The sequence below is a fragment of the Leguminivora glycinivorella genome, chromosome 6, assembly GCF_023078275.1.
Source record: "Leguminivora glycinivorella isolate SPB_JAAS2020 chromosome 6, LegGlyc_1.1, whole genome shotgun sequence".
NCBI lineage: Eukaryota > Metazoa > Arthropoda > Insecta > Lepidoptera > Tortricidae > Leguminivora > Leguminivora glycinivorella.
In genome coordinates this window covers 19,277,705-19,302,205 of record NC_062976.1, presented here as the reverse complement: position 1 = coordinate 19,302,205, position 24,501 = coordinate 19,277,705, and the positions used below count along the sequence as shown (strand labels likewise).

Genomic DNA, 24,501 nt, shown 5'->3' with positions numbered 1-24,501 from the left:
TCGAAATAAAACAATGAGTTTTTAAATGTTATTTATTTTTCACAAATGTAGCACTTATTAGCTAGGCATTAATTTTATGATAAAATTAATTAATAATCTTTACAATATACAAATTCCTTAAAAATCCATAAAATATCGGTTTATTTTAAAAACATATGTACATTACAATAACTATTGATAGATTTAACATAGTTTGCCTAGATGATATGGGAGTGGGCCGTAGCTAAGGCACGTGGTATTAGTATATTGCATGACACGTATGACGTAGGCATATACATATAATAATAATAATTCGCTCAGCCCCCGGGGGCGCGGGCGCATACTCAATTCCGAAATAATTTTATAAAGTAATAGATTCATAATGTATTAGAGTAAAATTGTTACACCTTTTCTACGCGATAACTGTTAAGCCGAACACTGTCGGCGACAAGCTAACTGCGAAGTATCTTTACAAATGAGAAGCTAGCTAGTTAGGAACTTACAATTTTAGCTCGATAAATAAAACGTTACAATAAGAGATGTAATAGAATTACAATAAATAATTTACATAATATGATTTTACATTGTCCACTATTGGAGTTATACGTCAGACAATTTGGGAGTATTTCTTAACATACAAACGTGTATAAAGGATAAGGCTACGATTACTTAAAAAAATACTCCCGAAAAATGTCGTGTAATAAAATCAGGTTTATAATTATGCATAGTAAATAACAATAATTATTATCATACTGAATTAATATTAATGACAAGCACGGAAACAAAACGTGGACTATTAAAATAAGACGTGAAATAATTTTGTTTATGCTGATTTTCAAATTTTCTTTGGCAAACGAACCATTTCCAAACGCGCGAAAAATAAAATATCATGGAATGGAGTAACACAATGCAACAGCTGCCTAATCGTATATATTTAAAAATGCATCTCAAAAATAAGCGTACAACTACGGTGATTGCAATCTATCAAACACTTAAGTACCTAGGTAAATTTGAAATTCGTATGTCAGTACCTACATAAATGAACAGAGATTGTTTCGGACTTACATCTAAAAAAATATAAAAGCGATAACTGGACAAGCGAGAGAGTTGAACTTGAGTCAATATAAAACTAAGATAAACAAAACTCAACATAGCTTTCGTCGGAGGAATGTAAACAGTGTGTAGAGCAATAATAAAGGCTCAGGACCGCTCCCTCCACAATCCTATTTCATCGTCGTTTTAAATAGTCTATAATACCATCTCGTCAGCACACAATTCCTAATCGTCACCTTCCTAACTCGATCACGTTACTTTGACTTCAGTCCCTAATCGTCTATCTATATTATTGTACCATCAATTATTCTGACTGACTTATATAAATGAGACATCATACAACTGAAAAGTTTTGTTAGGCCAGTCATTCACATCTTTGTCAATTCCAGCGCTAGCGAAAGTGACGACATAGGGACTCCTCACACATATCGAAGCGGAATTGGCTTTCGCCGACCAAAAATCGCTCGTTAGTATGAACATACGTAAGGATGGGTTCAGCGACGACGCCACACTATTAACGAGCTACTATTAACGAGCGATTTTTGGTCGACTAGAGCCGATTCGGCGTCGATAGGTTTGGGGAAACCCATAGGAACGTCGACGATTTAAAACACTCCACCTATTGCAATAAAAACAAGGTGATGAAGTAGGATCGTGGAGGAAGCTGTGGTGAGCCATAATAAACAGCGCATCTATTCAACAAGAACCACTAGTAACAACAATGCGTCGGAGGCCTGCTTCCTGTAGCACCACGGGTGTTCGTAGACACGTCTTCACTATCACAGCTCATCGAGCGCGGTACGGCGTTCGAGAAGGCTCAAGCAGACGGATAGCATGATAATGTTACGTTTTTGTTATTAGTCAATATTTTACAGACAACAAAACAGTCGATTAAACAGTCGTTTGAACTATGTTGAAGGTTCAACTTATTGTCAACTGACACTGAGAAGTAGCTTAGAAATTCAATATATCAAGCACACCCGTATTTTCTGGCACTCAGGGCTGATGCATGGCGCGCCATGAGACCGTCTTCTTTGTCATTTTAAATCACACAGAAATAAAGTTGATAATCTTTCGATCTTTCAAGATAGTTCTAACGACATTTCACTATTGTATTTTGTGGTAAACATAAGTATTGTTTTTTATTTGGATAAGCCAAAAACGAAACACTATACTGCAACTTACTTCAGCTGCGTTGTCAATGTATAGTTTCTATACGTATAAGGTGCAGGAATGCATTCTGTCTGCTTGTGCCTTAAACAATTGAGCGAGCCGCCAAGTGTAATACCGCATTACCACTTGACTTCTGGCAAGGTCAGTACAATGAACAAGATGTACTCTCGACACTTTTGTACTTTCAAATCACATCTGTAGAAAATGCTATATAAACCTACGAAGGCGTATTCAAATTGGTGTTTATAAGTATTGACTTGGCATCGTAATAACCCCTTGATTGACGCCGTTTGGCGGCATTTAGCTACTGGGAGTTATTACAAGTTTTGTACAATTAATAGTTAATTAGTCAAATCCCACATTTGGCACCCATATACTCCGAATTAGACTATAGTAGTCGATAATCTGTGCGACAACCGATTTTATTGCTTTGAATCATATAAATATCAGTGCCCTGTCGAAGATTGACATCAGACACAAAATTAGGTATTTAGATAGTATAGTTCGCGTAACCTACAAACCGCCATTGTAATAACGATACAATAAGCGCAGTACACTAGTCTTAAACAGTAATGATCGTATGATTCAAGGAAGCCCGAACGGGAGTCTTATATAATTAAGTAACTCGCTGGTTTTAGTGGAAAAATGGTTTTGAGCAACTACCGGAGCCGTTTCACTAAACAAATCACTTATGGCACTGATTTCGTTAAGTTGCAAGTACGTTGCTTGCACTAACACGTTAGGTCCCGCCGAGAGTGCTCACGGTACTTGTAATACTCCTACCTACAAGATGGAAGAACGCAACGAGTGCAGGTGAGAATAGTTTAGTAACCAGTGCAGATTATTAGTACAGTACTGTGATTCTAAGTCATTAGAACAGATCTAGAAATACAAACGGACCGATGTTGTAACGATGTTTTCATTAAAGAAACATATGCTAGTTTTAAACATTTAATACCAGAATTAATGGCATCTTATGTGTATATATGTACATATATCATTAGTTAGAGATTAAAAAGTGCAATATGACATCCAAAATTGTATCTAGAATCAGATTATCACCAAGTTAGAGCCTACTCAGTCACAATTCCGTCGTTATACCGATAACATTTAATTGGAACGTTTATGGCCGTGCTAGGCCATTATTTTTTAACACGTCACTGTAGGCCGTACAGGATATTTACCATTTACATTGATAGTATTAGTATCACAAAAATATTATTCACGAAATTCTGGAACCTTTTCTACAGTACAGATATACCGAATTATAAGTTGGTTACGAACAAGTTAACACAAAGAATTTTAACACAAAAGTGTAACAAAAATATCTAAATATAATAAAATGCAAATCTGGTTATAGGCGTTACAAAAATAAACAGAAAATATACTATGTCCGATTAATGTAACATAGATATTATTGTATGAACATTTAATAAGTGGTAGACGAATTAAGGTACTTGTTTATTTTTTAGTATGGAATTGCAAAGCAGATCATACATAGGTAGAGAATTGAGGTCCCAGAAAAAATGCCTAGTTGTTTTGATAACACAGAGAGCATAGTTTTTAGTTTCTTGTACTTTTACTGTGTTTATCAATAATTTAGTAAATTTTACACCATTATTACAAGTAGCCAAATCTTTTGTAAACTGCAACTTTATGATCGTTGCCTAGTTGTAAGGTTGAAAGCGCGTGTACAAAACTACCGAGTAATCGTAACTGGATGGACGCGAGGAAGATACCCTGAGTCTACGTATTGTGTAATAACACCCTAAAATTAATATAGTCTGCGTATGAGCTATTTTATATGCTGCGGTATATTAACACGAGAAAGGATCGCGGTCGTGATCGCCCAGGCACGCCTTTCTCCTGTATATTCGAGAAAATACCAAGAAATGTGCCGTTTTTGCGGTTCTTCGTGAAATATGTTATTGAACGTATTACATACAGACACGGACAAAGAGTCAAAAATATGTACATACTACCTTAATGTATTATGTAAGGTCATGTATAACTGTTAACATTACATATTGTGTAATAGGTCAACACGGCGCAATTGGCATAAAGGTGCGATTGCGAATACTTCGCAAATGTGCAGGGCGTAAATAGTGTACCTGCGACTCCCCGACCGATCCAAACGCGCGTCACTCGTAAGTACTCACTTGTAAATCATCAAAAACTATCACAGCGATCAAGCTGAATCATTTAACTTAGTCGAAATTTGAACTTACTACATGAGACTAGCTTATTTTATAAATCACTGAATAAGTTACAAAAACATATTTTCAATAGATTCATCGAAAAATATCGTAACAAAATATAACGCCGTCGAGCGGACGAAAACCGATCACAATCAAAACAAATGATGTCTACGAAAATATAATGTTAGTACAAACCGATGGGTGATGAACGAGATGGGGTTGCGAACATGTGTCCATCGCTAGTGTACGTGCACGACAACAGGCGGCGCTACTGGCGCGGCAGCGACGCGTTGGCCGGCAGCGTGGAGCTGCGCTGGCTCGCGTTCATGTACGATATCTTCAGGTTCGAGCGCATCGAGTCTCTGCAAACCAAATACCATCGGTCAAATTACCAATTTATTTAATATAATAGGTATGTAACAACACAATAACGTTTCTAAGTATTTTGGGATTATTGCTGCTAAAATTAATGATCATCATCTTATATCAAAGAAAATACTCGAATATAAATTATCATTGAAAAACTTTAAAACTTATTTTAGAAATAAGTTTACGATGAGATGAGGCCATCATTCGGCCAAATGAGCTGTCGAGACTGAAAATCGAGGACAGTAATTTCATATTTCTATCGTGTCTTAGGGAGACACCTGGCGCCATCTACCGTTAAGATATATAGATAAGTTTCATTATTGGATTGGAAATTCACCACAGTAAATAGCTAGAAAGAGTGTTTTTGAAGTGAAACTTCTAATGCGACTTCCAACTGACTGAATTGGAATGTGTGTGTTTTATATTTAGATCGAGTGCAAAATGAGTTTATGTTTGTTTTTCAATAATTTGAGCAAATAGCAATGTAAATAAAATATTTATAACAGTAAAAAGATGGACGTAACTAAACACAAAAACGTATTGGTCATTTGACAAAATATTTTCGAGGTTATATTGTTTGTTTTGTGTTGTGTTGGAGTTGTTTATGTTGAAGTTCCACTTCTTCCACGCGGAGGGACTCCACGCACTGTTTTTTTTCTTCGCTTTTAATGTTTGTAGAAGCAGTCGGCAGGCTTGTGGACGTGGGTCCCTCTTAGGCGGGTCGAAGCTGCAGGAGGAGACTGGACTGATACCTGGGCGAGAGCTTGGTGTGGTCGTGGTTGGTGTGCGCGGCGCGGTAGCCGTAGCGCTGCACGCGGCGCGCCAGGCGCGCCACCCAGCGCCGCTGGTCGGGCGCGCCCGGCGCCAGCAGCAGCAGCTCCCGCGCGCGGTCCGCGTGCAGCTTGCACGCCGCCACGCTCTCCGCTTCCGACACGTGCTCGGCGTGGATCTTCATGCGGCAACCTGCACATAGACAAACGTTTATATCGTCAGACATCACTTGCGTTCTGCCGCGCAAATCCAAACATGAGGTTAAGGTAGATAAACGACACTCATCGGGACGACATCCGGAAAGTTTAAGGGCACTTCTGGGTGAAATTAACTCGTACTCGATGCGTGCCTATGCTCAAAAGTCAAGTGTAAAGGCCTAATATTTGATGATCTCCAGGCAACTCGGGCTGATGTATTAGGCGGGTTTGACGTAAGGAGTTTTTGTTCCACTCGTGCTTATGTATTATGACATAATCACAGCGGACGCGTGCACACCTCGCACGCCAAGTGGCACGTGATGCTCACAGGTCGAGCGCGTATGCTGCAGTGTGTTAGTGTGTGTGTGTACTCACGGCGACACTCGTAGGCCTGCGGCGGACGGAACATGTGCCACAGCGGGCGCGTGCACACCTCGCACGCCGTCGGGATGTGGTACGTGATGCTCACTAGGTCGTGCCCTTTGTGCTGCACCGTGTTACCTGCCACACATTCAATTAAAAAGTTAAAGTCGGCATGTCTCTGACTCGTCTTTAGACTGAAAACTGTTATTATCATATAGGCGACGAACCCCCTGATAGTAAACGACTATCTCCACTGACGGTGTACATTCGAAACACAAAAGGAGTTAGTTAGTTGAGATGTTAGGTGAGATGAAACGTACATTAATTTCTTGAAAGTCGTATTGGTCCGGAATACCGAAGTCATTTCTGGAGAAACAATGGTGGCAAATAGGGCGCTGCGATAACAGTAAGTACTTTGCTGTAGAAGACAAAGTTAGTCTTCTATAACTTCCCTCCTTACCATGCGTCAGTCTGATCTTGCGAGCAACCGCCGAGCCATGCCCTCGCCGGCATACATCAGTTGGAATATTTGCGTCTGCGCGGATAACATCGCATTGCGCCACTGGCAGGAGGTAATAGTACATTGTGCAACAAGGGGAGGAAGTTGAATATTACTAACGAGAGTAAGTTAAATCGCGACGGCTTGCCGGAGCGATTTAAAGACTCAAGTTAGTAATATTCATACTCCCCGCGAGTTACACACAATGTTTTTCATCACACTCGCAATGTAAAAAATATGTAAATAGATGTAAAAAAGTTAAGTATGGTACAAGAAATTTCATTATTCCCTTGGGAGAACGATTTTTCTATAACTCACGCTCCGCCTGCGTGCAATGGCACATTTAAAGTGAGAATGTGATGAAAACACTATTCTGTATGCGACAATATTTGCCATCAACCATTTCCTTACCATGCTGGTCAGTCTGGTCCTGCGGTTGGTCGAGCGCGTCCTGCGGCCGCCGAGCCTCGCCCTCGCCGGCGTATAGCAGTTGGAATATCCGCGGGATGTCCTTCGCGTCTGCGCGGATCACGTCGCCTTGCGTTACTGATCGCACGTGGAACACTTTGCTGGAAGCAATAATGTTTGACTTTAATCATTTAGTCGCAATCGTGATGGAAAATTGTGTACATCATAAAAGATGATCTGCTTAGTTAAAAACATCACATATTGTTTCGATTCGCCGTGGCGCCTTTGCCTTATACTCTGTTTTACAGATAACTAATACTTAAAAGTCTGCTCGGTTTCCCTGTCCTCAGCATCTAATATGACAACTTATATTTCACTATTTGGTTATTGATGTTACTAGTAACTACATCTTACAATAACGAAATATTGACTAACCTCAAATCCAAGATCATAACAGGATCCGTAGTGTTCTGCTTATCACTCTCCGAGTTATAAAAGATGATTTTCTTTGACGACACGACCACATATTGCTTGCGCCATCCATGGCGCCTGATATTCTGTTTGATGGGAACAGAGAGCCAGCCCTCGAGCGTTTGTTCGGTTTCCCCGTCTTCTGCGTCGGCGGAGGATTGGGAAGCTGTTTCGCTGGTCAGCGCGGCGAGTTTCTCTTTTAGCTGCTCGATTTCTACGTCTTTGCTGTCGACCTGTGAACAGAGTATGAGATGATTAGTTACTTTGTCAATCGAAAGCTAAAATAGTGATCTATATTATGTTACCTCCATGGCTAGCTTCAGCCGGGTCTGCTGTTCCTCCAGGAGCTGCTGCTGCGGTGTCCTGCAGATGGCGTTGCATGTTGGCGCTGGGGTCCATTTCTCAGAACTGAAAGTTACAAGCGGAAGTCTCTTTCCAACTTGTCATATTAGACATTGACAACCACTTGTAAATTGTAACTTGTAGCTTCGAGAAATGGGCCCCTGTTGGTCGAAGCTGCCCTTCTCCCGGGTGAACTCTTGTACAAAATGTATACAAGCCTGTTACCTCCATGGCTAGCTTCAGCCGGGTCTGCTGTTCCTCCAATAGCTGCTGTTGCGTGTCCTGCAGGTCGCGTTGCATCTTGGCGACCTGTTGGTCGAACTTGTCCTTCTCCCGAGTGAGCTCTAGTATAACATGTGTACAAGTATGTTACCTCCATGGCTAGCTTCAGCCGCGTCTGCTGTTCCTCCAATAGCTGCTGTTGCGTGTCCTGCAGATCGCGTTGCATCTTGGCGACCTGTTGGTCGAACTTGTCCTTTTCGCGGGTGAGCTCTTGTTGTAGTTTTCGGTAGTCTTTGTCCTTGCGTACAGACATCTTGCTTTTGTTCTTTGTTACAGCTGGGTTCATGTCTTTTCTGTTAGAAATAAATACAGATTTTGTTATAAAGCTTGGATTACTTTATATTTCATTAGGTTAAAATTTACACACACGATTAAAAAAAGTCAGTCTTCAATCAACCAGCAACTAATTCTTGATGAGAATAGACAGGTCAGGTAAGTGAAATGTTAAAAATTCCCTACTTCGCTCTTCTAAAACCGGGAACAATGGACCGAGAAGTTCTGCTGATAAATTCGATTCTTAGCGACCTCTTTATAATTTTATGGCACGCCGATAAAGTATGCTACAATACAAACATAATCTGACTAGATTTTACAGCGGTGATCAAGCAACTAACCTGTTCATGATCTCGGCCAGCTTGTTGACGGCCTGCTGCTTGAGCATGATCTCGGAGTTGAGCTTCTTGTTGAGCCGCTCCACCTCCTCTTGTAGTCGCTGCAGGCCCGCCACGCGCTCGGCTAGGGCTGTGCCGCTGCGCCGCAACTCGTCTACCTCCTGCGAATACAAAAACAATGTTTAGTAAGCCTGACACCAACCAATCTCTCAATCTGGGTTAGTTTTTGTCTTAGCATCCAGGTTTTAGGCCGACAACACATTCAAAAACTAACCCGATAATGAGAGGCACAATGGTCCAACAGTTTTTTGCCGATATAACGTCATCTGCTACAAATGTGGTTTCAAATACCGTTTTGTATTGGATTATACAATCACGCGAAACGATGTTCCTTCGCATACAGACCCGGCTTAAGCCGTGCTGACAAGATATTATGGCCAACGGCATACTTTTCAATGACCAGTTCATCTCTTGCACGGCCAACTCGCTTTTCGGCGTGACAAGCGTCGTGTAGTTCTTTCATAGTTTTCTATAGCCTATAGTCTATCTTTGATCATATCTTAAAGAGCTGATTGATGATAGGAAAAAAAGAGTTATACTAATGGATATATTATTCCGTTGCAGATCGATGGTGGCGCGATTTTCATGCTCGCTGTCGCGCAGCCCTTGCACTAGAGGGTCTCGGGCGGCCAACGCGCTGCGGTGCGTAGCTAAGGCGTCGCGCATTTCTCATTCATACTCTATAGCTCGCCTCGGGTTTGCTAGATTATGTCTACCTGTAAGTATAAAGGGCTATGTCCTACCTTGCGTTGCAAATCGATGGTAGCACGGTTCTCATGCTCACGGTCGCGCAGTCCTTGCACTAGAGAGTCTCGGGCGGCCAACTCGCTGCGGTGCGTAGCTAGGGCGTCGCGCATTTCGAGTTCTTTCATGGTCTTTTCCTTTTCGAGTTCGCCGACGGTTTCTTCGGCTATCGATCTGTGGAAAAACACATTTACAGTTAGCGTTATTTGACTTGAATTGAAACACTTCACTTGGGGTCAAATTAGGAACCAGTGATACAGAACTTTAAGTGCTGGAATAAACTTCTGTTTGAGTAAAACGACTTGCGCTCGGTAATCGTCAAATAAATCGGTCTTGTTAAATAGTGCTCAATTGCTTATTCAGGATACGGAAATTGCTTAGGTGTCGACGTGTACCAACTGAAGCTCGTGCCAAACCAAAGGCAATCATAATCCTAATTTTAAGCACGAACTTGGTTGTCTTGCGCGCGGGACAGTGGCTGGTGTAGTGAGGCAGGTTACCTGGCGATGGCCTCGGAGTCTGCGCGCGCGATGGCCAACTGCAGCTGGTGCATGAGGCTGGAGCGCTCCTGCTCGAGGTCGCGCGCGGCGCGCGTGCTCTCGTCGAGCTGGGCGCGCACCTCGCTCACTTGCGCGCGGTACACGTGGCTGAAGTGCTGTTCGTTCTCCAGCTGCGATCGTAGCTCCTCGCTCTGCACAAGAGGAAAGCAAACATTAGTCTTTGGGTCATCAAAACTTTGCTTATCATTTTTAGTCAGTAGCCTTACTACGGTAAACAATAAGCTTAACCATTTCGTTGTTCCCGAGCTACATTACGTTATGAATAGTTATGCTATATGTGTCATTACATTACCTATGTAGGTTACTCTGAGCAACCTAATTTAAATGAAACAAATTAATTTAACTGTTGGCAAAAATATGAGAGTTGAAAGTACGAGGATAACCACATACTTTGCTGTACTTTTTTTATTTCCTTAAGTATTACTATTTACTACCGTCCTACCTAAACAACCTAATTCAAGCATATCATTTAATCGTAGTCCTTATTTATAATTTGCTTATTGACATCATATCATAATTGCATGTAATACATTCATGTCACTTGTAAGGTTCTTGCGGGTTATCGTCATAGATCAAAGGTAGTCCGTACATATTAGTATTAGAATATTAGTGTATGTACCCTGGACGCCTATATTTAGCAGACGTCTTATATATTTTTCTCTATTTAACAAAAATAGCAGTCGGCTGTTAACGAAATTGTGATACAGTGACAAGTTACCAGCCCATCGCCCATACCACAATGGAACCAATGAATGAATAGGATGCATTAATGGTATGGAAATTCTCAACCCGTCATCGCCACACAAAAATAAAACTATTTTATTTTTATTTTAGCAATGTCAATCCTATTACATTGCTTTCGTATATCATTACAAAATAACAATGGACAACTTTGAGAGATATTGTATGAATATTTTAAAAGAGATTGGACAGTACTGTCTTAAACGACTAGAATCAAATTAAATTATCTAGAACTGACTAATAAGGAACACTTAAAGTTCTTATTTTATAAGTTATAGGTCACATCATTTATGTAAGTGTTCATTAAAATCCGTTAGTAACGTATTCAAATCAAATAAAGGTTTTCCGAGTGACATCATGCATGCCCCACCGATGACAGTCTATATTTCAAGCTCATTAACTATGCCTGTCTCCATACGAGATTATTATCTTAATCAAATGTAAATAGGCTACTTGCATCCTAGTCAAATCAGCTTCTTTTTAAGAACTGTCAAAACGAATTTGAACGACTTGCTAATATGGAATTTATATGAAATCGAATTGAATGACGTCACGGTCAACTGAGTTACTTTTTATATTTCTACCTGACTTATTAAATAGAAATTGGTTTAAAAGTAACTTCTGTCCATGTTTTTCTTATAATTATCTGATGCTTTATTTCGTGCATGGTATAAAATATTTTATTTTAACTACAGTCAAGTTTCCTATTGTCCGTTCGCAAGTTTATCGCATCATCGCATTAAAGAGGCTGATCATCACAGGCACGTATTACTTAGGACCCAACAAACATTGCAGGTAAAAATATCGATAAGTACCGTTATCGATTACAGGTCGCAAATCTGACAGTGACCAAAATGAGTTTCAACTCAAATCGACGTCGAATCCACGTGAAATCCACTAAAGTGGGGAAATATGCATTAGCCGGCTACGTCGATTCCACGTAATTTTAGTAATTGCGACCTTATCGCAAGTTTGTCGCATTAAAGAGTTTTAAACAAGACGGATCCTCACAGGTTCGCCGTGACATGGGCGCCCTATTAGGAGTTATAAGCATAATTACTCTGCGGCTAAAATCGGACCACATCTAATCTAATTGTGTCGTCTAGTGAGGTACGAGTGCAAGTTTAGACTACCTCACGTAGAGTATGCATTGTAAAGGATAATAGGCTAGATGACAGAAGATTTTGATTTTGGTGGCAGTCGATCAGATTCGTTTTGAGGATCAAAAGTATCTTAGGGACTTATGTTTTGCCATAACAGCAATCATTAAAGTCGTTATCTGCGCCTGAAACTTTTCTAACGGTATTTGATCCGGACGGACGTTACGATACATTTATTGTAACATTTACACACGTAGACAGTAAACGGCCCTTGAATGAAACACATCTAAAATTATTGTTTGCTCTAATATACTGAATTGGCATGATAATTGCGTATTCGTGCCCATGGAATTCGATTATTACTTGACTAGTACTAATTTGAGACGTCGGTCAAATTACCTTCAACCTGAACAAAATACTCGTTATTGTCCCAGAGCTGTAAGAACCTCTTTTTGACACGTGACAGCGTGCACAAAACGTAAACTCGCGCAACCTAATGAAATTTTAAATAAAATCCTGTAATAATATTTAAAAAAATCAAGTACTTAAAAACAATATTTCCATTACTTTAAACATAATCTAACACATGTTACATTTTTGCGGATCTTCGTTAGTGAGTAATTTACGATATTAATTTATCACGCAGGATTTACTTATTATGTCATTTATCATTCATTTTTATTTTTAAACTAGTGCTGTGTCAGAGTCTGTCATTTCGATTCAAATGACATTTCAGTAAGTTGATAGAAATCGTATATTTGTTTAAGCGCCTCCTTGTACATAGGGCCTAATCGATTCAACCAATTTGAATTTAATCGTTAGATTTGGCAAACGATACGTCTTAGCCACATCGCAACATATTACAAAACAAATGTGTCAAAAATGTGAACTTACAGATCCGGGACAATAGTCACCTAGGCGCATGTATGTAGGTATGGTGTCTCCGTTTTATTTTAAATTTAAAGAAATGCAAAAAAAACGTCTAAAGAGAGAACAAACAAATGGAGAGAATGGACGTTTACTAATCGTCACCCCTTGAATTCATACACTTCTTACTCAAATCTTAGATGCTCCATCTAGTGAGCAGATGTTCTGCGAATGCATACAATCGCCCGTCATAATGTCCACATATGTCCCAGTGCACTTTATGCCGCTCGGCATATAACTGCCATGTATGGCATAATTGATAAAGGTTCTTTGACGTGTGCCCTAACAACCCAGCGCTTATTCCGCTGCTACTGTTTTGAGTGAACTTTGTTTAGGCACGAATTTGCCTCCACTCCCTTGTATGACAATAGATTAATCTAATACCTAGTGCCGATTATTTGAGGAATTTGAATGTTTCTTTGTGGAAGCCGCTTTTATGGGGGAAAAGGTGTTTTTATTTCTTGGACTATCGTATGCACGTTGGTGAACAGATTCTGGGGAACAAGTCAATTTAAATTGACAATGTATTATCTATTCATAAAGGAAATTATAACATCTTTGATACATGTTTGAGTTAGGTAATTTTTATAATTATCAGAAATCATTAAATTTAAATTTTGGGTGGTGCAACGTTATAAATACCAATATTTACAGTGCAATTGAAAAGTTATAAAAATTCAAGATGAATCAACAAGTATGTTTTATTACCTAGCAGTATTTAAGGGTCATGCATAGGCTAGTTTCCTATAGTTAAAATATAATATTTTATGCAGTGCACGAAATAAAGCACCACCACATAATTAGAAGAAAAATATGGACAGTAGGTAGTTATGTTTAAACATAATTTCTATTTAATAAGTCAAAGACAAAAATATTAAAGTAAATGAATTGACCGTGACATCACTCTTCAGTATTTCATAGTAATTCCATATTACCAAATCGTTTTGACAGTTCTTAAAAAGAAGCTGATTTGACTAGTAGGAAACTAGCCTATTACGCTTAGATATCTATTAATACCTATAGAACTATAAACAGCCAACACAACGATTATTTCACTGGGCAGATAACGCCAATACGCAAGTACCTCACTTCGCAGAATCTCAACATGCAAACGCGGTGATCTAGGAACACGAGATTATCTTCAAACTAGTCGATGATGAGCAGGAAATAGCATTCCTGTATATTGAACAATGCCATAACACATGTGTTTTATGGTCCCGGCGTCAATGATACTAATTTGCATTTAACAATTTCATTATAATAAATAACATACAATGTCTTTGTTCGTGCAGGCGAGATTCCTGGCTTCAGTACTAGTCGCATTCCTAAGATAAAGTGTGTAGAAAAGCAGGGACATAATGTACGTTCGTCGCAATACTGTTTAGTTTTATACTTTTTATAGGTCAAGAGGTTCGTATGATAAGAGTGCAATTAAATTTACAATGAAATTGTACTATAGTAAAACCACACCTCGGGCACTGGCGATCAAATATATGAAAGAGGCGCGTTCCTAGCACACAGTCCAAGCTCGTGTAGGTGAACGCGTACTGTGCTTGTATGAGTGAAATATGACAGGTCGACTGTTCGTGTTTTTGACAGGCGGTAACTGTGAGGTAACCGAGAGGGGGTGGGCGGCACTTTCAGCGGGGAGCGGGAGTAGCCATACTGTACGATAGTACTCTTTATTATACTGTGGTAAAACTATGGGCGCAGTAACTACACTACATTATGCATATTATTATTGCAGGAATCTCGCTATCGAATAAAGATACGTCACTGAGAATAATCACGTAATAATTTTACTTTACAGAGGCAGTCCAGTCCAGATAAGTAATACGGTTATAGACGAATGAGATTCACTTAGAAATATTAATTCTCCCTGCTCAGTTAAAAAAAATGTGTTTAAATCAGTGCCGTAGTTTAGTGATAAGTTCCTTAAATACTACTTACATTTCTAATTTTTGCATTAAAATAAGGCATCAAAGTATGTGCATCATGTCAGTGGTCAGAACATATTAAAGGTCAAACGTTCAACCCTAGAGGAGTTACAACCCTAGGGGTTAGGGGATTTAAGTAGGACTAACATTTAAACTGAAGTACCGCATTTATTAAAAACAAGCTTTTTCCCGCGGCTTCGCTCGCGTTAAATTCACGTAAATTGAGGAGTGCTTCATACAAATTTCCACCCCCGGTTTTAGTTAAGTGGGGGGTTAGAAAGAGACAAAAAGTAGCCTATATCACTCTCCATTCCTTCAACTATCTCCACTTAAAAAATCACGTCAATTTTTCGCTCCGTTTTGTGAAAGACGGACAAACAAACAGACAGACACAAACTTTCCCATTTATAATATTTAGTATGGTTATTCTCCAAGACCCGCCAAGTGTATTTAGTGCAGACAGGACGGAACTAATAATTATGTCAGTAACAGTTTAAGCAAATAACTAGCACGTGGTAGCACATGTATCTGTTAATACCTAGATATCGCATTTCGAGCGGAATGCGGACCGACGGAAATTCAAAGAGAATAAAAGATTTCAGTTAACATAACTAGACTATAGTAAACAATAAAATAACAATAGATGGGATCGGAACGTAGGTATATTTAAATGGTAAACTGGATCCGGACTTTATTCAAAATATAGAGAGGTAAAAGTAATCATTTTTATTCGAAAGTACAATATGAATAAAATTCCATATTATTACATAATCATATAAAAACTAAATTTCCGCGAAAGAGCCTACCTCAGCATGTAGCTGGTGACTTTGCGCCTTAGCGCTGATTTTCGATTGGACTATATTTTTTATTTTGGCACATTAAAAAAAGTATTTAGATCATTAAATCTGTAATTATTATGTTGTTGATTCTGTGAACCTGAATTAATTTCCTTGACCTATTTATTTAAACTCCATGACACTTGAGAATTAATATGTCAGGTCCTTCATGGAATTTTCAGCGCGCCCTACGTTTGATTGGTCCAATTAAATCAACTCATACGCAGTGACAGTGACGAACGAGAAAACCATTCCGTTTACAAGTATTGCCTATTCGGAGCATTGCATTCGGACATGAATCACGATATAGAACCTACATTACTATAAATAAGGTAAAATGAAGGTAAAAATATTTACGTAGAAATGTGTATCCTGGAAAGGTACCTAATAGGGAACTTGACCGTTCTTAAAATAAAATATTTTATACCATGCACGAAATAAAGCATCAGATAATTATAAGAAACACGTGGACAGAAGTTATATTTAAATCCAATTTCTATTTAATAAGTCAGGTAGAAATTAAAGTAACTGAATTGACCGTGACGTCAATCAATTCGATTTCATATTAATTCCATATTAGCAAGTCGTTCAAATTCGTTTTGACAGTTCTTAAAAAGAAGCTGATTTGACTAAGAGGCAAGTAGCCTATGGGTATGAAATTTCGTTAGAGAATCGAATCCGGAAATATATTTTAACCAATTTATATAAAATGAAAGTAAACAGTAGTTTCACGTGCTCTGCCTACCCCTTTATGGGATACAGGCGTGATTGTATGTATGTATGTATGTATGTAAACAGTGATTTAGGTAAAACACATATTCTGGAAATAAAATCCTTAATGCTTTCATTGGAGAACCGAATCCGGAAATGTATAGTACAGATCTGGCACCGGCGCCAACGGGGTCATAATACATATTTAAGAATTTCAAGTTATATTCGTACACCGGCGTTTGTCTACGGAATGTTTGTGTCATAAATATCAAGGCCGCGCAGCACTTACGTATTCATATTCGGGCAAGTCATGAATCCGCCTAAACGAGCGCATGCAGCGCGGACTTTTTCGATAATTACGGTGGACTAGATTGTCTGACCTAAAGGCATTCAAAACGTCACTCGGTCTTGATAGAATTACGTTTTCAAGACTAATATTGCCGCTTTGTCGACTGACAATAAGGGCGACATTTTCATACTAGCGTTTTATTCATAACACAAAGTGGTACTTTTTGGTTGAGAACGACATAGTTTTATTATAAACACGTCGTGTATAAAACATTCAACACAGTGTCCGCCACAGTCACAGCGCCGTCCCGCAGTGAGGACGCTTGTAACAATTATATTAGCAGTGCGAATCTCATCATTATCATGACTAAGACATTAACGGGAGAAAAACCGCCTGCCTACGTAATCGTATGTTTATTTATTTCGAGAGACTGCACGCAGGTATGGCGTTTAAGGTAAAAGGCGTATACTTATGTTTGTTGTATAATGAGTCACCGCGAGTCCGCGGCGGTCTATTTCGGAGTGATGAGATTATGATGAGTTCGCATCAAGATACTAAAAGCATAGTTAAGTTCATTGATGTGTTTACAGTTAAGTTATTAATGAGAAAGGTATTGAGTGTGGGGCTAATAAGGAATAAATTAACATGGTAACATTCAGACGTGCAATCTGATGATTGATGAATTTAAATGAAAAGAATATTTATTTCAATTTAATTATCTTTTCTGACAAAGACGCTCTTTTTTAAAACATCATAGAACTTATCGCCCACATTTTAGGATAATCAAATGACTTTATTATTTAGGACATTCGGATAAATTGTATTAATGTGATTTATGAACATGAGATTTAATGTCTAGCTTTGGGACTACCTTTTCTTCCTAAGTTCAATTAAAAAAGTATGACTTATTCATTATCATTATATTCCACTAAAAACTTAGTGTTGTTGAATCTCATCGATGGACGTTTATTCAGAGACAACAGGAATAACGCAGTTATTATCTTCAGCCTATCCTCACAGTCCAACATGATAAGGAAGGAAAATAGCTCAGACTTATGTAAATGGTAAAGAAAAATTGAAAACCTAACTACACTTATTTTTCAGTGTAATTTTAGACAATATTTATCATATGAGTAATTGAGCACCGATTCTACCGATTCACGCAGAGTTAAAATATTAATTACTCCATCTATTGTTACGTTTGAATTATTCTGATTTATTTGTTTTTGCGGTTTATTGACGGGGTTGAAAAATTACTACAATAAAATTTCAGCACAGCGCGCAGTGCGCCCTCTCCGTCACATTAGCAACTGCAAGTGCTTCTAAGCCCTAAACTTATAGAACAAAGGTTAGTTACAGCAGCGTCTTTAAGATACTTTTTCCTTTTTAGCTCCTATTTAAAATCTCCAAGAGTCAAGTATATAATATAATGCAGATCGACGACGCCTTGGTCACCGCAAGGCCTTATAGAGTTCAATGAACCCTTCAAATACATTAGCAACTCACCCTGGTATAGTACATGTCTCGTTCAGCACTGGCAGCAGCCAACTTCTCGGAGGCGGTGTGCAGGGCCTGGCGCACGTTGTGCAGGTCCCTGGCGCGCGCGTCGCGCTCGGCGGCGGCGGCGCGCGCGGCGGCCTCGGCCGCGGCTGTCTCGCCGGCCCCGGCGCAGCGCGCGGCGCGCTCCTGTTCTAGCGCCGCTTGTAGGCCCACCACCTGTAAAAGAGGCATTGTTAACTCCGGACATATCAAATTAAATTTTAATGCCAGTGTTCAAATTCGTGCTAAGTAATGTATAGTTATGGTCTAAATTGGCAGAAGCACACCTGCCCACACCTGCCCGCAGCCTATTTCAGACTTTAAAAATCATGACTGTTCTGAGTCTATACATATTAGAAATTATGAAAGTAGTTCGTAAAAATCTCGATAAATTTAGAATGCGTGGCCCTAACTACCGAAATGGAAGTAATCTCCTCCCTAACAGACACAGACTTAAATAGTCCGAACAATGTGTGTGGTACATTGGTCCGAGACTGTATAATCGTTTGCTCAATTATCTTAAATCTACTGAACTTACATATAATATTTTTATCAATAATCTCAAGGGATATTGATTAAATAAAGCTTTCTGTTCAATAGAAGGATTTTTGAATAAGAATAATTGTATATGATTATTGTAAAATTGTCATACCTAATATAGTTACTAAGATGGACATAATTGTAATTTTTGTAAATATTTATTGACATGTAACTTTCGTTATGAAGAAATAAATTGAAATTGAAATTGAGAAGAATTGGGGTTTACACACACTGCTACATAGTTCCAGTTTGCATGACACAAAGAATAAAACTTCTATGTATCCATATTTCTTTAGAAATGTGACTGAGTTGTATTAATCAAAAATACTACTTAATGTAATTTAAAAAAGTTATTAAATTAAATTACACCGCCCCTTTACATTATCTTAGAACAGTTAAGTAATAGTTATTGCATCAGTTGCATCACAAGTATCACAACACATGTAATAGGTATTGCAACCAAAAAAAAAAACACAACAAAAATGATAAATCGACTTCGAAGATTCATGTGTTCTTTCCAGAATCCCTATAGAATTAGTGTCTCGTCGTAAACACATCACTCATCTCCCACACCCCTAGTAAGACAAGTATTGACAGCGAGGTACATACAGGAACGTACGAAGTACGAATGTATGAAGTAAGCGTTCCAAGAAATGTAACGGTGCGTAAGATAACGCAAAATTATATTCAAAAAAAAGTAGCTAAAAAAACCCTGAAGACAAGTTTTTCAGAAAATAAAACACTGGCTTGATGTCTTGCCAATTGATTCTTTGCGAATGCACTTTCAGGTAATAAATGAAAAGGGACGAAGTCGCCATATAGGTTGAGTTTCAGTGAATATGACATATTAAAATTGGTAGGTAGATTTTACAGGATTGTGAACAATGTCTGTTTTGATGCCTTACGGTGCTGTAACACGGGCAACACCATAGCCAGCAATTCACATACCATTACCGCGTTTGTTCAATACGCACCAACTATGGAACAAACGCGGCAATGGTATGTGAATTGCTGGCAATTGTGTTGCCTGTGTAACATCACCATTAAATCCATGCATACATGGAATGGAATACACTTTAAATAAAAATAATAAACAGTTGGTTACAAACTGTAAACTTTTCTATTTTTCCGTCTATCTGAGTATATAAATTAACCTGTGAGTTTTACAAGTGTAGCTTACCTTCTCGCTCTCCTGGCGATGCTCGCCCTCCAGCTTCTGCAGGCGCTGCTGCATCTGGCGGTAGTCGACGTTGAGCATGGACATCTGGCGGTCCTTCTCCTGGCACGTGGCCTCCGCGCGCTGCCGCCCCGCCTTCTCCTCGTTCAGCTTGCCTTGCAGCGCTGCCCACAACACAAGCTTAAACAATCCTTCTTCCAAAACTAGGGACTGACCACATCAAAACATGACTAATATTGTAGGTGGAGTCAAGCATCTTGTGTACTATATTTAATTGCATCAGCGTAATTTAAACTTCGATGTGATCAGTCCCACTGTTTATCTGGTTATAACAAACATAAACAGATCATTAAAGTTTAATCGAATCGAAAAAAAATCGATATCGAAAGGACTTTATGGCTACATTTGGTTTTCTTTCTAACATATACATGCATTACGGGGAAAGTTAGCAAACTGGACAATACCTGTAAATATCATTTCCAATGTTCCTGAAGCATGCAAAAAGTGAAGTAATGAAAATCGTTTTAGGGGAAACATTTAGCTATAGTGGGTTTAGCACACGAACCAAATTATCAGGTCAGGATATACAAGGATACATAGAGGTAAAGGGGTCGAGGAATAATATGAGCGACTCACCTTTGACTAGCTCAAGGTTGGCTTCCTGCTTGGAAAGCAGCTGCGAGCGCTGCGTGTCCTGGTGCGCGCGGAGCTCCTGCTGGTAGAGGTGGTGCGCGGCGGAGCGCTCGTGCGCCAGCGACGCGCACTCCTTCTCGAGCTGCGACACGCGCTCCGTCAGCTGGCGGTTGTCGTTGGCCACCTGCGCCAGGCGCGCGGCCGAGCGCTCCAGCTCGGCGTGCGCGGCGCTGAGCCGCCCGCCCGCCTCCGCCACGGCGGCCTCGGCGCGCTGCTTGCCGGCCTTGGCGGCGGCCAGCTCGTCCGCTAACGTGGCCCGCTCGCGCTCGAGCGAGTCCCGCTGCGCGCGCAGCCGCGCCGTCGTCCCGTCGCTGACGGCGGCGGCGGCGGCCTGCGCGGCCGTCATCTCGGCCGCCTGTTTCCGCGCCTTGGCCGCCGCCTCCGACTCTTGCTTTAGTTTCTCACGTAATTCTGTCAACTGCTTTTCTAGGGTGTTGATTTTATCATTGTAATTTTGTAGGTTGCTCATTTCTTTTGCTCTCTTGTTCTGTTCCTCCTCGAGTCGTCTTTTGGCTTCACTGTAATTCATTTCCGCTTTCCTTCTTGATTCCGCTTCAATTTCTGCCTTGCGCTGAATTTCTTTAAGATCATGTCGGAGTAATGCCAACTCTTTGTCAGTGTCGGCTATTAATTTTTTACTTCTAGATTCTCTCTGAGACAGTTCCTCCAACTGAGCGCAGAGGCTCACTTGTCTATCTTCAAGTTTACGTCTGCCATCTCTCTCACGCTCCAGCAGTTTTTCTAGTTGCAAAATGGCTTCAGAACCAACATTGTTGACATGATTGGTTGAGATTGTGTCTACAACATCTGTGTGTTGGTTTCTACGGCCACATAGTTGGTAATCACCATTGTAAGTGAAGCCCACAAAAGGTAAATGGTTGCCAACAAATGCTTTAGGCACTGGAAAAGATTCATCTAATGCATCAGATTTCTCAATTTCATCAAAATTTTTAGTATCATCATCACCAGAGAGCTCAGGGACCACAGGTGGCACTGAGTCTCTGAGATTATCAAAGCTCCACTGTTCGTTGTAAAAGAATGGATGTTGCTTGATTTCATCAACACTATTCTTGCCTAATCTTCTAACTCTGTCTGTAAGCAGCCCTCTTATAAGAGACTTGGCCTCTTTAGATATTTCAACATCATCAGGAAATTGTAAAGAGTTCCTGTGATCCATAATTTTTCCATAAGTTCCTACTAAGCTCTCAGCATAAAAGGGTGGATCCCCAATTAACATTTCATACAAAAATATACCCACAGCCCACCAATCACATTCACGGCCATACACTCCTTCTCCATTTTGGGACTGTAAGACCTCAGGAGATATATAATCTGGAGTCCCTACAGCATTGCTAGCCCTCACCAGTCCGTCCGGGCCCATTCTCATGCAGGTACCAAAATCTGCTAACTTCAAGTGCCCATACTTATCAATTAGCATATTATCTGGCTTAACATCTCGGTGAACAAACCCCATGTTATGGATTACATCTAACGCCAGTACTATTTCCATTGTATAAAACTTAGCCCACTTTTCAGGTATATCATAATTAGACATGAGACTAACAAGATCACCACCAGGCATGTAATCCATTACCATGTAAAGATACTTGTGGTCTTGGAAGGCAAAATGTAATTTGAGAATCCATTCAGAGTTAGCATGTGCCATTATGTGTCTTTCCTCCCAAAAGAAGGTGGAGTCTGACCTTTTGATCATCTCTACTTTGCTCAGCAGCTTCATGGCATACACGTGGCGTGTGGACTTGTGTCTGACTAGTTGCACTTCCCCAAATGCTCCTCGACCTATCACTTTTATCAGGTCAAAATCTGCTGCCTTCATACGAAGATCAACAATTTCAGATGCAAACTCTTCATCTATAACAAAAGAAAGTTACTTTTACTTTAACAAAAGCTATCAAAAGGATTAATAATTTTAGATAGGATACCTACATGGAAACTCACTTAAATGTATTATAAATATGTTTACAGAAATCTTTGTTTAATGACAATGTAATCAACATGATTGGCAAAAAATAACAAAATAAAATTAGTTGAAAACAATGTTTAGATAATGTTGCAGTGTAATAGTACAACATTATAATATGGTAAACAAAAAACCCAGGTAACTTTGTTTATAAAGAGGCTTAAAAGAAGAGACTTAAGTCTATAAAAGGTTTCTTCCAGTTGCTATTTCAATATTCGGTCAAGACATATTATTACTTAATAAAACACTAACTTCCTATCACCTCAGTTATTACTGTTAAAGAAACTTCCCAGCTAATTCTGTTCATGATATGTCATTGTTAACAACACTGTGACTACTAACTGAAACAATACATTTGCACAAACCAATTCCAAATTATAGTTATAAGGTTTTACAAAGAATAAAGAAATGTCTTACATCTGCTAGTGTAGGCCTCGACGTTCTTCATGCGGCGTATGGCCGGGTGGTCGCAGTCGGAGACCAGCGCCGCGACCGTGTCCAGCAACGAGTCCACATTGCCCGGCGACCGCGGGTCGCACAGCCGCTCCTCCAGCGCGCGGAGCCGCCGCATGCGCTCCTCGTCCTTCACCACTACCTCCATACTGACACCCTTTCTCACGTCTTCACGCACTAAACGCCACCGCACATTCTCCAGATCACACCACCCACTGATGCCACATCGCGAACCCTCGACGAGTACACGACCTTCGGAGACCACTACCCGTTTGTTTTGTCCAAGACGCACTATTCCACCGCTAAGTTATATATCATTATCGAAAAGTCGAAAAAATTGTGTTGCATAGCTCAAAATGACAGCAGATAAAGGTGGTTCTCACAACAAAGCATATGCACGTTCGCGATTATATACTATCGAATAAATGGCTTTCTACTAAATATTATTGATAAACGAACACTAAACAGTAATAATTATTGGCACAGCTTTGAAAATATTGTCTAATTACGAAATATTCAACCGCTTGACCGATGATCGAACAATATTATGAAGTTAGCTGCAGGTATGAAGTTCGCAATGGCGACTCAGAGGAGCCACAGACTATAAAATGACTATCTTCATGTCGTGTAATGGCCGCTGTACACACATGGCCAACAGTTCCACCAACCCCCTTGGCCATGTGTGTAGAGGGCTACTTGGCCGTAAGTTGGCAGTTGGCGCTTGCGCTTGCCGGCCAACCGATTCGTGTCGGTTTTTTGTCCACACATCAAAGGATCTTGGCGCCAATGGCCAACTGCGTTTACACGTTGGCGCTTCATTCAGTTGGTCGTCAGCCGTCAGAGAGGACAGTAGTGATATATTTACGAAAATAATAAGTTTATCTATGCCAATAATAGTGTAGATTTTAGGAAATAAAATAACCTTGCAAATGTTTAATGTATTTCCTAAAAAAGATAAATGTTCTTATCAGAATATTCAAAAAATTGTTAATATTGCAAATAATTTAATTTTACTACGGGGTTATTATTTTTTTATAATTTTTTTCTGACAACGTCTATGACCAAGAATTTCCTAGATTTTTCCATTCCACGTCCATCTTTCATGAAGAGCCAATGCCAAGTGATTGGTTCGCCAATGTGTAAACAGCGGCTCTTATCTTGGCCAAGGGGTTTCACAAAGGGCTGGTGGAACCGTTGGCCATGTGTGTACAGGGGCCATAAAGCATTTCTTAAACGATCGGGCAAATGGTGAAAATACTTCGCAAAACTATTTAGTATTTTAATTTTCCATCTCTCTTTCTATAATTATTACTAAATATCCACTTTTTAATCCACACAGTGACTGAAAAAATGAGTATTTTATTTTAATGTATTTTGTATTTGTATACTTTGATGGAAGTAGTAAATGTGATTTTTTTTTTCTGTTATATCTTTCATTTAAATTTACGCAAAATGATAATATGATTATTGAATTTGATGCGATAGGAATTTCATGGT

General features: G+C 39.7%; 1 protein-coding gene across 1 annotated transcript; it reads right to left on the bottom strand.

The window, feature by feature from the left end:
- Positions 1 to 18: 18 nt before the first annotated feature.
- LOC125226831 (rho-associated protein kinase 2) lies at positions 19 to 23,551 on the bottom strand. Its single transcript, XM_048130956.1, has 13 exons — positions 22,969 to 23,551; positions 20,514 to 22,442; positions 19,881 to 20,041; positions 18,128 to 18,337; positions 10,021 to 10,211; positions 9,520 to 9,694; positions 8,720 to 8,877; positions 8,197 to 8,398; positions 7,446 to 7,714; positions 7,014 to 7,171; positions 6,116 to 6,241; positions 5,525 to 5,735; positions 19 to 4,765 (listed from the first exon to the last, which is right to left on the bottom strand). Exons 1-13 carry the CDS (start codon positions 23,150 to 23,152, stop codon positions 4,672 to 4,674), a joined length of 4,068 nt encoding a protein of 1,355 aa, XP_047986913.1. The 5' UTR covers positions 23,153 to 23,551; the 3' UTR covers positions 19 to 4,671.
- Between the last annotated feature and the right edge of the window lie 950 nt (positions 23,552 to 24,501).